The following is a 16,478-nucleotide window of genomic DNA, read 5'->3' as shown; positions in this document are numbered from 1 at the left end:
TGTATTAAAGTGTGTTGTGTATTTCTCATAAAACACCAAAGCTTTTTGCTCCTACAGGCCTTGCTCTGCCTCCACTGAACATTCCTTACTTATCACTCCTTTTCCAACATGACATGGAATTTCTTCCAGCCATCAACTCCCCTGGTGAAAAGCGAAATTCAAGGTGCCAGTGCCCGTGTTTCCAAGCACAGCATCCCCACAAGCCTTTATTTGTGGGCTCAGACTGAAGTCACGGCACCCAACCCCATACAAATTCCATCAGGAGGTTCCCACTTCCTTGCCAAGCCAACTGTAAATACAGCCATAAAACAAGAAATGAAAACTAATAAGCACAATATAAATGCTGTTCTGCTTCCCTGCGATTCATGACACGCTAGCAAACATTAATCTATTCCTAATTTAATCTAAATTAGAGCAATTTACTCAAAGCCTGTGCCAGCTTTAAACATGAATAGGCTACTGAGAACTGCTTAGCTCCATTTCATCAAGTTAAACGTTCAAGAAGTTTGGGATCTAGGGTGGTTTAATCAGTTCTGCCTCTCAATAAGACTATATATAAGCAGGGCCCATAAAGAGGGAATAAATAAAGATCATGTATTAAACAGGAATTGAGTCGAGAAATGGAACTGACTGAATTCAAACAGCTCCCAGGCCATTTTGAACAGACATGCAGCCACGAGAAACACAAATGCTGCCTTTCCCTGAGGAATAATAGCTAAGTAATGTAAATTAAAATCAAAATTAAACCCAAAAACCCCACTCTTTCAGCACTAAAGAGGAGCACACACTGCTGTGTTTACAGAAAATTAGCACTGGAGTGTACACAACCGGTACAAAACATTCTCTGAGTTTGGCTTTGGCTGTGACTGTTTGAAGTCAGTTTGTGATTTCAGATGCTGTTTATGTTCCTGAAGCACAACTCTCCAAATGAGGCTCCCAAGCTGTTCCTGCAGCTCCATCTGACGCCGGGCGGGTGCCGGAGGGCCGGGATGGAGGCACAGACTGCAGGAGGGCTCTGGGCTCCCTGGAGCCCCAGCACTGCCAGGAGTCCTGCAGCCTTCACCATGTGCAGCTCAGAATTGGACATTTGCTGCTTTTAAAGCTTTCTGGGGACAAACTTGAATCCTGCGAGTGGAAAGCCTCAGGGACAGGTGGATATCAAAGAGACAAAAGCAGGGAGGAAGCTCCTCTGCTACTCCTGGCTCTGATGATGCTCATCCAATTGGATTTTCCATTCTCTGAATTTCAGATCTCCCTGCTCCACCAGACCAGAGGTTCTTCCCCAGGTCTCCAGTGCCCTCACCACAGAGCTGCTCTCCCAGAACCATGGGCTGCTTTGTGCTGGAAGGGACCTTGAACATCCAGTTCCAGCTCCATCACCATCTCCCGCTCCTCCAGAATCCACAGTTCATTCCTTTGAGTATTTTTATCTCTTGACAGAAAATGTGCATTTTTTTCTGCAAGGCTTTGCAGCCTCCCTGCTCCATTTTCATTCATTTCTTCCCTGGTGGATGCTGAGACTCCTGAAAGCCACTCCTGGAAACCACAGGGACCTTTTCCCATTTTCCTTCACTAAGACATGCAACATTGGACAAGGCAGAAAGAACATGAGAACATTTTTGTCTGAGAGAAGAAACAGGAGAGCCTGCAGAGGAACACCCAGAGTTCTCCTTTAGTGTTCTTTGAATAAGAACAATGTATTTTTATCTTGCTCTGGCATTTCACTCACAACACCCTGCAGATTCTCCAAGTACTTCTGTAGTCTCCAAGAACTCCACGGACTGAGAATGCTTTCATTCACAACATGTGACTAAAAATACTCTAAAGCATCACCTCTATGAGAGAGGGAGCCTAAGAAGGTACATTTAAGATCTATGAAATCATCCAAAATAGGTCCTGAGGTGACATGAGAGGAGTCTGCCTCAGGGTTTGAACCAGGCAAGGCCCTATTGATGGGATTTTTTACACATGGCAAATACCCAAATGTGTAACCAAGTTTTTCAAAGCACAGCACAGTTGGCCTGTTAGTGCCAACTTTTGCATTTCTTTCAGTAGGAGCCAAAAAATGTCAACAAGAACTCCTATTTGCCTCCTACAACAGCATAATGAAGTTTATAGTTATAGAAAACACAGAGTATTTAATCTGTCCTGACTGAAATAAGGCTTTTGACATTGCCTTTAAAGTCTAGCTATAGCTGGGCAACTTTTCAGCCAGTTCAGGGGAGCTGAAATGGCCTCTGTGAGGAGCAGGAATCTCCAAGTCAGCCTGAAGTGACTTCAAACAGTCCAGTACCATCTGCAGTGCAGAAATGACAGATTTTCAGCACAATCTTAACTGAAATGTGCTGGCTTTAGGAAACTTGGATCAGATTCCTGATGTTCTCCATCTTCCTGGGGGTCAGAGAAGCCCCCAGCCCACGCAGCTCCTTTCAGTGCTCAGAGACTGCACGCAGCCTGGGGGAGAGGTACCAACACAAAATGGAATTGTTAGTGCAGCAATGGGCCTGCACAGAATTCAATTGCTTTTAAAAAGCACCAATTTCAGGCAATAAATGATGTCTTTAAATGATCCCTCTGAATTAGGATGCAGGGAATAGGATTCAGCGGAGGAACTGAGATCATCCAGTGGTGTCAGACTTGAATTAACGTTGTTTGTGATGTCAGACTGCCACCAACACCAGGCACTCGTGCTTCTCCCAAGGAGATCAGCAGGAAACACATCCCATGGGATTGTCAGATTGGCCATTCCATGCAGAGGACCAGCACCATCCCCAGCCCTGCCTCGGTGCACCAGGACCACAGAGCAGGTCTGGGAGCTCACCTGAGCCCTCCCTTGAGCAGAGTCACCTCCTACCAGGCTGTTCAGGGCCTTGTCCTGGTGGGCCTTGAGTTTCTCCCAAGAGCAGAGATTTCCAGACCTCCCTGGGCAGCCCTGTTGGACTGCAGCTCCCTCCTGCTTTCTCTGACCAGAAATTCCTTTGCTTGCAGCTTTTCCCTGTCACCATCCCCTGTTCTGTGTCCCCAACCCTGACTGAACAGTAACAGGGGCTCCAGGATGAATCAAACTCAGCACATCCAGTACATCATACGCTCCCAATCTCCACATCTCTCCACACATCCCATCATCCAGTTTGGATTTGCCCAGTTTAGCCTCAGGGACCCCCTTGGAGACAGCACCAAGGGCCTGGCTAAAGGCAAAGCAAACAAAATCCACTTCTCTCAACCACAGGCCCAACCATTTCATCTCAGAAGGCCACGGGAAGTGCTGGGCACAGCCTGCCTTTGGCAAATCCATGCTGATTTTCCCAATCATCACCCCTCTCATGTACCCATACCACAGCCTCCAGGGGGATTTGCTCCATAACCTTCCCTGAAAAGGTTCCAGCTCCAGCTGAGCTTTGTCTTTCCTACATCCCTTCACTTCCAGGCAATTTTCTGCCTTTGATTCCAGATTCCCTGGGCTTTCACTTTGTGTTGGAGCCCAGTTGGCAGCTCCTTCTTTATCCCTCCTGGTCTCCTGGACACACACTCAACTCCTGCCCTGTGGAGCAGACCTTTCCTGTGCTTTGGTTCTTCAGGATTAAACAGTTTGCCTCTTGTCCATTAACACAATCTCCTATGGAAACCTACCAAAAATATCCCAAACAAGCCAAAGCCTCCTGTCTGGAAGCTCAAGGCTGGAATTCTCAGCTCTGCTCACCAGCCAGACACAGAGAACAGATTCCAGCCTGCTCTGGAAACTCCTGTCCTGCCTGTCACACACGGAGCTGCCACCCCAGCAGCCACACGAAGGTGTGAGCACACCTCACCAGGGCTGAGGGAAAAAGCTCCATCTCCTCCCTGCCCTGCAGGACCTCCACACACAGGGCCCTGCTGTCCTCCCATCCACTGATCCCTGTGCCAGCGCTCCTGGCTGGCTCACTGCCCTCTCCAAAGCCATCAAACACTGGAGTCAGCCCTCGAGGGACCCAATTCCCTGCTTCCCTGCCCCTCCTTCCAGAGGAACCTGCACCCATCCCTTGGAGCCATCCCCAGATGGCTCCACAAAGAATCCCAAAGCCTCACAGCTCTACAGCTACACACAGATTTCTAATTCCTCCTCCTTGCTTCCCATGCTGGGAATAATTAATCACAGGCAGGATACCCTTGCTTGGACAGAAACCTTTTTTAATGGAAAAACCAAGTTTAAGCTCGGTTTAACACACAATCCTGACCTGGTTCCTACAGCACCGTATCCAACTCATTCACTCTGAGCTCTCACTCCTGCACAATTCTATTTTAATAATTTAATAAAAAAAAAATAAAATATTTTTAATAATTTAATTCAGTTTTAATATTGTGAAAAACCCCAATTTTGTGGTATAAAAGTACAAGAGCCCCACAGAGCACCCCCCTTGAGTTGTGAAGGTGACACAGTGCATCTGAAAGGATGGTTTGAAATTGTTCTCCCATAACACAGCAGATTTGTTTACAGTCCAGGGCCGTGCTTTCCACAGTGCTCAGGCACCGCTCCTATTTCTCCCCGGTGCCTGAGTACTCGTCAATGCCTTTCACACAGGGTGACAGGGAACCATCTGCCTCCCTCCTCCTACTTGTTGCCACCTGTTCTTTTCCCAGTCCCCACATGGCAGCGTGAGCAGGGCCAGATTCCCTGGACAAGGCCGGGTTACAGCACCAAGAAACCCCAAACGCCTCCGTTACCCCGAGGGTCTCGCTCACCACACACAAAAACGCCCTAACAGCGATGACAAGGAGGTATCTGCTCCATAACTGGGACACCCAGGGGCTGAGCAATGAGGATTGCCAGTAAAGCAAGCTGGGCTTGTGTAAAAAAAGGGGGGGAGAGATTGAGAAAGGCATTGCCAAGGCACGATGGAGATTGTGGGACAGCAGGAGTCCTCCATGGGGCACCTGCAGGACATCAAACCTCTCATCTCTTCATCAAGGTGGCAAAGAGAGAAACACAGACTGAGAAGTCCAAGGGCAGGGCAACAAGGTCTTTGAGGAACTTCCTTCTTTTAGGGAGCTCCCAAATTCTTCCTGGAGGGCAGAGCAGGCAGCAGAGCCACTCCAGTGAAATTGTGAAAGGCACTGAGTGTCCGGGGCCAGTATCACACAGCTTCAGATCCCAAAGTGATTGGAAAGCACATCAGAGGCTTTTCAAGTCCCTTGCAGAATTCTACACCTGATGTTCAGTACAGGGGATAAAGAGGATTTAACTCAGCCCATTGACCCAAATCTTCCTCCCTCTCCTATCCTTTCAACCTTCCTGTAGCAGCGGCCTCAGGGGAGACAAAGAGTTCCATTGTCCCACCCCAAACCCCTTGATCTTATACACATCTAGATGTCCTGTAGCAGCGGCCTCAGGGGAGACAAAGAGTTCCATTGTCCCACCCCAAACCCCTTGTGAAGGGTGGCCCAGGGGTTCTGATTGGGTTTGAGTCCCTGGAGGGTTCTCCCTTAGTGTGCTTCTACTGGTCCCTGACCTTGAACTCCACCCTTAAAGGTGGGGACCCTCAGGAGTTCTGTCTCTCAAAAACCCCTGCTGTGCCTCTGGTCGGGGCTCTCTGTTCTGGACCTGACTTTGTTCCCATGCTGAATAAATGGTTTCATGAACGGGGGCCCGTCTCGTTGGTGTTTGATGCTGGTCCCCAAAATCCTGCTGCTTCCCTGGATGAGATCCTGGAGTTGTGGACTGCAACACCTTCCCAATTACAAACATTTGTCCTAAAAATCTCTGCTCTCAATACCATGATTCTTTCATATATTCCTGAAAAAACAAGGGTTGTGGATTCTGTGTGGCCAATCCCTTTCCAGGTGCAAACTTTTCTAAATTTACAAACAGAATTACCAAAGTTTAAAAGAAAAGCCACTCAAGAAACTTTCAATCCTGTGTTTTAACATTTTCCAGAAATAACTTTCCTATGTACTAAAACCTACCCAGAACTCACCCCAAACACAAAAAAGCCCAGCCTGAAACGTTATGTCTGATCAATGATTATATCAAGCTCATCACAGGAGATGAGAGTCACAGATAGGCTTTATACAGGTTTCTGTGTGGCTGTGCAGAAGGGGAATCACCAAATTCCTGCTCTCTCCAAGTCAGAAATCTGTCCAAACACAGAGAACCTCCCTTTGTATCAGAAAAATGTTTTCCCTTCACTGCATTTCAAACTTACACTGCCTTTCCAGGGGCACAAAACACAGATGTGGAACTTCACTTGGATGAGGGAATTCACGTGGCCTCCCTGAGAAACTCCCCAGGGCTTCCACTTTCTCATTTGCACTTAGTTCATTCGAGATCAATTTGGTAAGCAAAAGGGTTAATGAGAAATGGTTTGTAAATAGCCAGATGTTTGCCAATTCCAGCAGGAAGGAGAAAACAGAACAGCACGGGAAGGGAAGTGCTAATAACTGGGAAGAACTTTGATGAACATTTAATCAACATTTTTCTCACTGAAGTTATTTTTCAAATTGGAAAAGCTGGTATTTCTCATCAGCAGCTACAAAATAATTTAAAAAAAAAAAGTTTTCTGAATTAATGATTGAAATGTTCAGAATAGATTTTTCTCAAATTAGGGGTTTGAATTTTCATATCAAGCCAGCTGCTACTACTGCATGTGATACCTTCTCCCTCTTTCCCAGAGCAGTTTCCTTCTCCACTGCTCATGGATTGAGGGAAGGTGTTCCAAACCCAGGATCTGTATTTCCTCCACCTGTGCACTGCCAGTTTTCACACATCACACTCACTCCTCACGGCACTCCCCATCACACCCCCTGCACAGCCCCGTTCCAGATGTGTTCCAGGGCTGTCCCACTGCTGGAGAACAGCATCTCCACGGCCCCAGAGCTCCAGGGACGGCCTCAGGTGTGTCTCTACACCCCCAGTGAGACTCCAGCACTGCAGCCCAAATCCTCTGGCAGCATGCAAAAGAGAAAGGACATTGTGAGGAAGGTCCTTCAGGACGAGGCGCCGGAGCGGAGCAGGAGGGAGAAACCACTGGACAAACAGCAGCGGAGGGAAAGGAAGAGGAGTGAGACCACAGGAACTCCAAGCACAACACTGAGAGTCATTTACAAACCACTGCTGGGAGCTGGGTGCAAGCACAGGCCCGGGCAGGGCTCCGAAAGCCGAGGCCATTCATTATTCAGTGCTTTCAAACGTGGAGAAAATGGAATAATGCTTCCACTGGAAGGGGCTGCAAACCACTCAGGTGATTAATGCACAGAGCAGAAATTAAATTACTTTTAATAATTTTTCTGGCAATCTGATGACAGCAGGGCAGTGCTGGATGCAGGCTCCTGACACTGCTCTGAGGCTGGAATCCCTCGGCTCCGTGGCATTAAAGCTCCTGACCCCAGGAGAGAGCAGCCTGCATTCCCCAAATCATTGTGGGGAGTACCTGTGGCTCTTCAGCCAGCAGTGAAACACACCCAGATCCAAAGAGGAATTCAGAGGAAGTGGTAAGTGCACAGCTACTCTACAAAACAACTGGAAGATAAATGGGAAATCTCTCTTTATGGCTCATTCCCAAATTTACTCTCTGCACGCTGGACACCAAACCCAGGGACAGCAGATTCACACCTGTTCGAGGTGTGAAGTTCCATCAAACCTCCAGCCATGGCTAAAACTGTTTCTCCTAAATCCTCTCCATCCAAATAAGAAAGAAATTAACATTTAAAACAACCCCCTGCAAAAAGACAACACAAATTACCCCTCGGTGTAATTTTAGTATTTTCTTGTCTGACTTGTCTCCCCTCATCCTCTGCACTAGTGGTTTTCATCCTTGAGCTCTTACAAATTATTTTTAATAACTGTGTGACCTGAAAGAGCAAAACAAGCTGATGCCTTAGTGATGGTACTTGCAGTACCTCTTTCCTGGGCTCTTTAATCATAACAGCAATTGTTCTGCTTTGCCACCCCAGCCATGCAGTGCAGGGCACTGGATGGGGAGCGCTGGCAAGAGTTCAGCACAGGGACAAATATTTACCTTCAACTGCAGCTCTAACCCACCAGATGTGCAGCTGTAGTTTGCAGGAATGACAAAGTTCATCATTTTTTATACTAATAGCAGAAAAAAGCTTCTGACATTGGAATGAATGACTTTGATATAAAATATATGATTTGGGGTGTGCTCCATAAGCATTTCTTGTCCAGGTTTGTGATTTTAGTGACTCTTTTAATTTTGGCTATTCTCCTATTGCTTGTAATCCTCAGCAAGCAACATTTCTGACCATGTTTTATTATTGCATCAAATACTGTTCAAAATACAGGATGGGTTCTGTAGCATTCCCTTCAATTCTCCTCACTAAGTGTACAGGAAACAACACTGGATCACTCAGATGATCCAATGATTTCTTTTTAAAAAAATCACCCTGCTCTAGCTGAGTTCTTGACAGAACCCACCATGTGGAAAGGTCCCTCCCCATTTTTGGCTCTCTGCTGTCACAGTTTATCTTACCAAGGTCAAGTATTATCAGCTGGGCTCCAGCCTGTGCATTTCCAACATCGTTTTCTGCAATGCATTGATAGAATCCTTCATCAGACTTCACCAGCCCCAAAACTTGCAGGTTATGTTCTTTCTGAGGAGCAAAGGGAGAAAACAACACTTAGAAATGGGGCTGCAATTGCCTAAACAATGGTGTCAGCACAGCACGTTGCAGTGGCAGGAAAAACTTCTGACAGCAACTGGGAAAGAGTGTTTGGAGTTCCCAGATCTCAGCTCCCTTGCACTGAATCCTCATGTTCTAGGGGATCAAAAAGCAGCAGAAGCTCTCATTAATAGCTATCATTTTCTAGCATCACATAGCACTGGTAAATCCTAATGCCTCCTCAGCTGTTCTGGTGGTATTTTGGGCCCTGACTGAACCTCACAGCCCCACAACCCAGGTACACCCAACTACACACCCAATTTCTCAGCTATGTCTCAATAATGCCTTTCACTGCACCTAAAATCTCCCTGTAGAAGCACCCCTGTGCCAAACTCACCGTCCACAGCTCAGTTACATTTCTATTTCAGCTCCTGCATAGAACTGGAATTTTTATGGAGCACAGACTGCAGCACACACAGCCAGGACTCGTGGTGAGCTCATACCTTGACAGTGCATTTTGCCACTCCTGGAAAGTCCAAGCTATGAAGACATCAGCTCTTACAATACAAGCAAGGTACATTAAAGGGATTCAAGAAACCATTTCTCTTCTGGGCCCCAAACACTAACAGGACAAAAGCAGGGAGGCAGGTTCCACAGAAGAACCCAATTTCCACGACTGTGTGTAGGAGAACTGACAGGCCAACACCTGCAAGATGCACTTACCACGATTTTGAAGTAGTCACTGGGGATCACCACGTCCCCGTTTTTGAGCCATTTGACGGTGGGCGCTGGTTTCCCGGTCACCTCGCACTCAAACACGATGTCCATGGACTCGTGGGCGTAGATGTTCGCAGGGCGCTTCAGGAACGTGGGGGGAACTTCAGGGTGAAAGGAAGAAAGACAAGAAGATGATGTTACAGCCAGACAAAGAGAGCTGCCGGTCCCACACACGGTCAGCTCGACACCGAGCACGGACTGCGGCACGAGGGGCAGCAAAGGCAGCAGGAATTTGCAGCTCAGGTTTGACAGACACTGACACAAGCTGGGAGTTCCTCCAGAACCACATCTGGGCCAGGTTGGATGGGGCTTGGAGCAGCCTGGTCTGGTGGAAAGTGTCACTGCCCACGGCAGAGGGCTGGCAATGACCTGATCTCTAAGGTCCCCTCCAACCCAAACCATCCTGGGATGCAGCCAATTGGGAATGACCTCCTGAGTGTACATGGAAGAAGAAATGGAACTGAGGTGTATAAACTGCAAGTTAAACCTCAGGGAGTTCAAGTCAACAGGAAAACAAAAGCTACAATTATATGAAAAAGCACTTTTAAAAACGAATGGACAGGAAACCGAGATGAAACTTTCCCAAGGCAGCGTGGCCTCGTGTTCCTGTGAAGGAATTGAGGTTATCAAACAGAGAGTGCTGCACTGAGCCCAGGAGTTCCCTCTCTGGCCTGTGGAAGCCAAAGGAACAGGATGCCCAGGAGCAGCCAGGTGCCTTGGTACCACAGTGATGACATTTTATGGATATACAGCAGGGGAGCTGTGCATTTGTAACACAGCAGAGCAGAAGCTCTGAACATAAGTTCTACGAAGAACAGAAGTTCTTCACTTACAAGCACCAAAGTTGTCACTCTGGATCTTGGCTGCCTTTTAAATGTCCTTAAGCCCTCAGAGTGAGATTAATTCAATCAAATATATTTAAAAGCATTTTTTGGGGACATTAGTGCCAAGTGACCAGTGCACAGACACATCACAGTTTCTCCCACAGGAGCTTCCAGCTGCATCCAGGGCCTCTGCACTCATCTGGCTCAGCAGCACCAAGCCCTGCAGGCACTCATTCCTTCAGTATCCTCTTTAGAGAGCACCCACCCATTTATTTGTGTTTACTACATTCCCAGCACAGGGTGATTCTCTTACTTGTGCTGCCAGCTCGGACTGCTGCAGTTCCAGGAAAGCCCAAAGCAGCCTTTTGCCCTTTAATATTTAGCAAAGAAAGTCAATATGGAAGGGCCACGGGGTTTAGACAAACAATTTACACACTTGGCCTCTCAATGGGGTTTATTTGGTGCTGTGGATAAGGAATCCTAGGTCATGTTTTACTCCCTCCTCTGAAATGATCCCAAAGGTTTGTAGGTGAATTTAATACTTCTAAAAACAGCTGGAAGTGAGCAGCTGTCCCAACCCCCCTCATGTTTTGGGCTATAAATGAATAAAGAGAACATTAATAAATGGAAATACTTCAGAGAGAGAAGGTGGTTTAACTCTCAGGTAAGGGTGCAAACCTACACAAAGCTGTACATTCACTGCTCAAACTCTCACACAGGAGCAAAAAGCTGGATGGGGCTGAGCCCAGCCGCCTGTGAATTCAAACATCCCTTTCATACCATGTTCCCAAGAATTTACCAGACACACCATAAATTCCACCTTAAAAAGGTTCAGATACTTCTGTGCTTACGCCCTGATGGCTGCTACCACCATACACAACTCTGACATTTGAAAACTCTCTTCTGATTTTATTTGCCACCAAATTGCTGTAATTTATTCTCTATGGAAATGATTTTCATTCCTCCCTGGTATTTATCCTCAGCACTGTTATTTATTACAAGCTGTGCTACCGCTCCCTCCCTTCCCCCATGCCAGCCTTATTTTGGGTGGCTCAACAAGTGGTGTTTGCTTTGCTCTGCTGTGCCAATTCTTCACAAGCCTCAGCCTGAATCCATCTCCGGAGTCTGTGGAGTTTCAATCATTTGCATGCAATTTCAGCTGTGCCTTGAGAAATGGCATCAATACCATGGCAGCAGCACAGCAAATCCCTCACCCCATCCATCGCTCTGCCTCTGCCCTTCCCACATGCATCATCCCCTGCCAGCCTGGGACAATCATTGCCTGCTCATCGTTAGCCCTTTTTAACTAATGACTCATTTTGTTCAGCCTGCCTGATCAATAGTTTATGTTCTCATTTCCCTTCCATCTCTGTCTCCGGCTGTATTCACGCGCACGGATCGATTCCTGCGCTGCTTGCAGAGTTGAAAAAAGGGAATACAAGAATTGGAAAAGTTGTTTTTCCATGAATGTACAACGCTTCCATTTCTAAAGCATTCATTGCAGGTGAGTTTTAATTCCTTAGCCACATATTAGTCTTGTCAGAGGAACACAAAGAGACACAAGCCAGTAACAGTCACAGTCAAAAGCACAAAAACTGATGTGAAAAACTCATCATGGAATCCCAGCCGGGTTTGGGCTGGACAGTTCCTTGAAGATCATTTCATCCCACCCCTGCCATGGGCAGGGACCCCTTCCACTGTCCCAGGCTGCTCCAAGCCCTGTCCAGCCTGGTCCTGGACACCTCCAGGGATGCAGGGCCAGCCCCACCTCACACAAGTGAATGTCCAACCTGTTCCACAGGAACGTTCTGAATCCGAGTTCTCCACTAATGTTTAACTTGTAACGAAGACATTTGGAAAGAACTCATCTCTGGCAGCTGATACTGCTCCAATTTGGGACATCATCCAGAAAAGACGCATTGATTTTGAATCGTAAGAGTCAGGATGTTTTTGACACAGAAATTGAAGTAGATAATTCCCCTACCTACTCTCAATTACTTTTGATTTAGGAGATTAAGAATTTGAAACACACTATTTTTTCAAAGTGACTTTGCTTTTCTGGCTCATGGAGCAAATGCCAAGCTGCTCACAAAGAGATAATAACACAAGGAGCACTCACTTTATCAATTACTTCCCAGTTAATGAATTAATAAATGCTTTTCAAACACACTCTTCTGGTTTAACTATGGCAGCGTTTAGCGTTAACACAATGCAAGTACAGATGTTTGTGGTAGAGAAGTTCAATTGATAACCAGCAAGCAAACGAGCCAATTACCACAGAAAACCAGATTTGTAAGGGAAGATCGTGTGCTCTGCTCCCAAACACACAATTAAACTTCAAAGAGGACTTGGCAGTTCAGCCCCCTCTTCATGTCAGCACAGAGCAACTCCTGAAAAGGCAAAATGCCTGAACAGAATTTCATACCTCCCAGGGAGCCCTGCCACCCTTCTGGAGATTGAAGAAAATATTTTCATCACAACAGTGATCAAAAGATTAAGAAAAAAACCCAATCCAACCTACATCAGCAGTCGATTCAAACCTCTGAGCTACATCCCAATAAAGGTGAAATACTTGAAAAATAAGATGCTTTTTTAAGCCAATAGCTCTAAAAGGATGGGAAGAGCTGAGGAACATGCAGCAGGAATTGCAGCCAAGGTGATGTGGAAACAGCAAGGGATGCTGGACATGGATCCCATTCCTCAAGTACTGGTGAGCAAAAGGAAATGGAAATGAATTCCAGTGGTCTGGAGCTCTGCTGTACAGGAAGAGCACAGCAATGGTCTCCTTTGGGCACAAGCACACACAGGTTGTAAAGATCATTTAAAAAGATGGATTCTCTTTCTAAAAAGCACCAATAAATCAGCTGTTGGTCCAAGCACAGCATCCAACAAACCCAAAGTGAGCGGTACCGACCAGCGGCTGCCAACACTCTCAAGTCACAGAATCCATGACTGGTTTGGGTTGGAAGGGACCTCAAAGCCCATCCAGTGCCACTCCAGCCATGGGCAGGGACATCTCCCACTGGACCACAGTGCTCCAAGCCCCAGTGTCCAACCTGGGACAGGAACGCTTCCAGGACTATTCCTGAAGCAGCACTGGGACTTCAGTAACAGCCTAGGGCAGCCACAGGGCTCAATTTCCAAACCAGGAAAGTCCAGGATGGCCCTGAAGTACCATTTCTGCTTCCTCAGCCACCTCCACGTGCCCTCCATCCCCAGAAATTAGGAGAGTGTTTTCCAAGGTCAGCCAATGAAATCCCAGCACCTGCCACTCCTCCTCATCCTCCTCCTCCCACACTTCTGTCCCTGACCAAGCAGACATGGAATGTATCTCCAGCCATCCCTCACAAAAGCATTTGCTCATTCCAGAAGCTTCCCCACAGCCCAAAGAGCACAAATCCAAGTTAAGCAGAGTGGCCACGTTTTCACAGCCTATCTCAAATAATCCTGACTCCAGCATTCCTGGCAGGTTCCAGTTCTAACCCATTTCTCAGGGATGCTGGATCACTTGGATTTCAGTTACAAATCTGGATTACTGGGGTATTTAAAATGGACATTCTGCCAGAAAGCCAAATTTCATATCAGCCTGAAATGGTCCAGAGGGATTTTATTTCCTCCTCAAGGGATAACAACCTATTCCATTAGGATATGCTCCAAATCCTATTAGAATCATTATAAAGTTAAATGCAATTTTCACAACTGAATTTTGTTTCTAAGAAGGATCAAACTGCAACATGACCATCACCCAGTTAATCCAACCCCTCCTGTCCCTCCCCAAAAACACAGAAAAAATGCTTGAATTGATGTTTCACAGCAGAATTTTTTGGTTATCTTTTAATTCCATTAGTTAGCTGTACAAATTAGTTGGTTTTCTTCAAATTAATCTAGAAAAAAAAATAATTAAATTATACTTTAAATTCAAATGGGGAGTTATAACACTCTTCCTTAAAAAACACCAGAAGTATATGGATAATAGTTGGGGGAAAAAAGAGATTTAAACCCCAAAACTATGTTGTAGACAAGACAAATTCTTCCCAATCCCTGAGCACGGCTGTTATATCCTTAAAACACACTTAATATGCAGCTACAAAATCTGCAAAGCAAACACAAGCTGACAAAAAGGGTTCCTCTAGAGAAATACAGAAAAGTGTCAAATTAATGTACAAAAATCAGCATACCAAGACACCAAAAGGTTATAAAAATGTAAACTACTACAGGGTTTTTTTTCAGCAAAACCTGAGTCGCAGTTTATGAACAGTTTTGGTGGCAGTGACATTCTTTAATGTCAGGTAACCATTAAAAATGGTTATTTTTAATATGTAGTTTAGAAAATTAAAGCCTAGGGAGAAGGGGTGCCTGTGGGAATCGTCCCCACTTCTTCAACAGCCAAAGCTCAGAGAGGGGACCTGGTTTGCCTTCTCCAACACCTTGTGAACCTCAGCCCAGGCAGCTGGAACAGCCCTAAATGAGCACCTGATCAGCCACGTTTTGTTCCTTCACAGAGCTTTGCAGTTTCCTTGGCAAAAGCCAGGCAGCTCCATGGAGAGCTGATTCCAGGGGTGGCACAAGGGCAGGGCTCAATTAAAACAACTATTTCACATTTATATTGAGAAATTGCTAAATAGGATCCATGCTTCAGAGACCAGCCCTCAAATAAACATCCCAGAGGCAGAAACCAAAACCCAACAGTCAATGCTAAGACAACGACCAAGAAACCAGGGAAGCATGAATAGCACAGAACAAATATAATGTAAAATTATATCGATCAATTAGAAAGAGAAAAAAATTCATGCTGTAATTCAAAATACGTGGGGGTTTTTTTAGAGAGAAATAATACATTGTAGATTTATGGAATAGAAAGTAATAGCACTAAAGTTCACAGAAAAAGGCCTGAGGAACAAGGATTTTCTCCCAAGCTGGCTGTGAGTGCCAGTATCACACTGGGATGGAAGAAGTGCCCCTGTGGAGCCTGGCAGCAGCTCCCTCCCCTCTCCTCCACCCAACACACCCCAACCATGATACTGCAGCCCCACAGCTGAAGGAAAACATGAACTCTGATTTACAAGAGAGCAGTGAAAACGATCAATGACTCAGAAAATTGGCTCCAAACGAAAAATGGAAGAGCTGGAATCAGTTATTTGAGCAAATGCAGGATTATGCAGCCATGGAACTGGAGACCTCAAACAGGAGCTTAACAAAGAAATGCTCAGTGCTGCAGAAAGGAAATTAGTGTGTATATATTTCTATACCTGTATCTGTATTTATGTATCATTCCTGTGCAGGAGGAATGACACAGGACTAACATCTCCATCCCTGTGCTAGGATAATACTCCAAACAATTAATTGCTCACTCTTGCATGTCGGGATGGAAATGGGATTCCCTCCCAGCACGAGCTGCAGTAAAATCCAGCAGTCCCTGAACAAAGCCATGAAGGAGCTCACTGTGTGCAGCAGCCCCATCTCAAGCAAGGCTCCTGTGGAAAGCTCCAAGCTTTCCACAAGGCTCCAGCCTGGCACAGACATTTGGCCTGCAGGCAGGCAGAGCTCACGGACACGGATCCACAAACAGAACTGCCGGGGAAGTTCCAGGGGCGCACACGGGGAGCTCTCGGAGCAGCCTGGACGTGAGCAGGATCTTTCTTTCTGTGTTTTTCACTTGCTCTATCAGTGTCAGCCCCACTCAGACACCAAGTGCACGTTGGCAAGAAACCTCTGGCAAGGCTGGCCCAGCATCCCCCAGCCCCTAACGCTGTGTGCCCAAATCCAGTGTGCACAATGTCCCTGCTGAGTGCCCTGCCCAGCTCTGGAGCCAAGGGACGGCTGCTGCAGCCCGGTGCCCGCTGTGCCTCAGCCCCTCAGAGCCCCCTCGTGAGCAGGACACGTCCAGGGGACACCAGGGCACGGTGCCACTCGGCAGCCAAGGCCACTGGCCAGCAGGGAATGGCAGAAAACAGAAAATGAAATATCCCCAGATACTCTCCCAGCATTGAGCAACCCCCGGCTGAGGGATTTCCTGAGAAAGAGGAGATACTTTTGTATTTTCAGCTCCTGGTTAGATTTTGCCTTTAAAAAGCTCCAGGTGAGCCTTCAGCAGCACTAAAGCTCACAGGGATGAGCTCCATGAGATACCTCCAGAAAAAATTCACCAACTTTTGTATGTTTTGGAGTCAGTCAACCATGGCATGTCTCTTGGTTCTTACCAATGAAGAGAAACAAGCATTCCTTTCCATCCTTCTCCCCACAAAGCACTCATGATTTACAGAACAGAACCGGTTTGGACACAGC

General features: G+C 46.5%; 1 protein-coding gene across 7 annotated transcripts in view; it reads right to left on the bottom strand.

Moving 5' to 3' along the window:
• NEO1 (neogenin 1) overlaps positions 1-16,478 on the bottom strand; it is a 159,606-nt gene that overhangs the window by 50,095 nt on the left and 93,033 nt on the right. For all 7 annotated transcript variants that reach the window (XM_015638888.2, XM_015638889.2, XM_015638883.3 and 4 more), the window contains exons 6-7: positions 9,316-9,470; positions 8,463-8,583 (exon numbers count right to left, since the gene is read on the bottom strand). In XM_015638888.2, the coding sequence (XP_015494374.1) occupies positions 8,463-8,583; positions 9,316-9,470 (276 nt within the window). The remainder of the gene's footprint in view (positions 1-8,462; positions 8,584-9,315; positions 9,471-16,478) is intronic.

The sequence above is a fragment of the Parus major genome, chromosome 10 (genome assembly GCF_001522545.3).
Source record: "Parus major isolate Abel chromosome 10, Parus_major1.1, whole genome shotgun sequence".
Lineage (NCBI taxonomy): Eukaryota > Metazoa > Chordata > Aves > Passeriformes > Paridae > Parus > Parus major.
The sequence above is the reverse complement of the archived record's forward strand: the minus strand, read 5'-3'. Positions and strand labels throughout refer to the sequence as shown.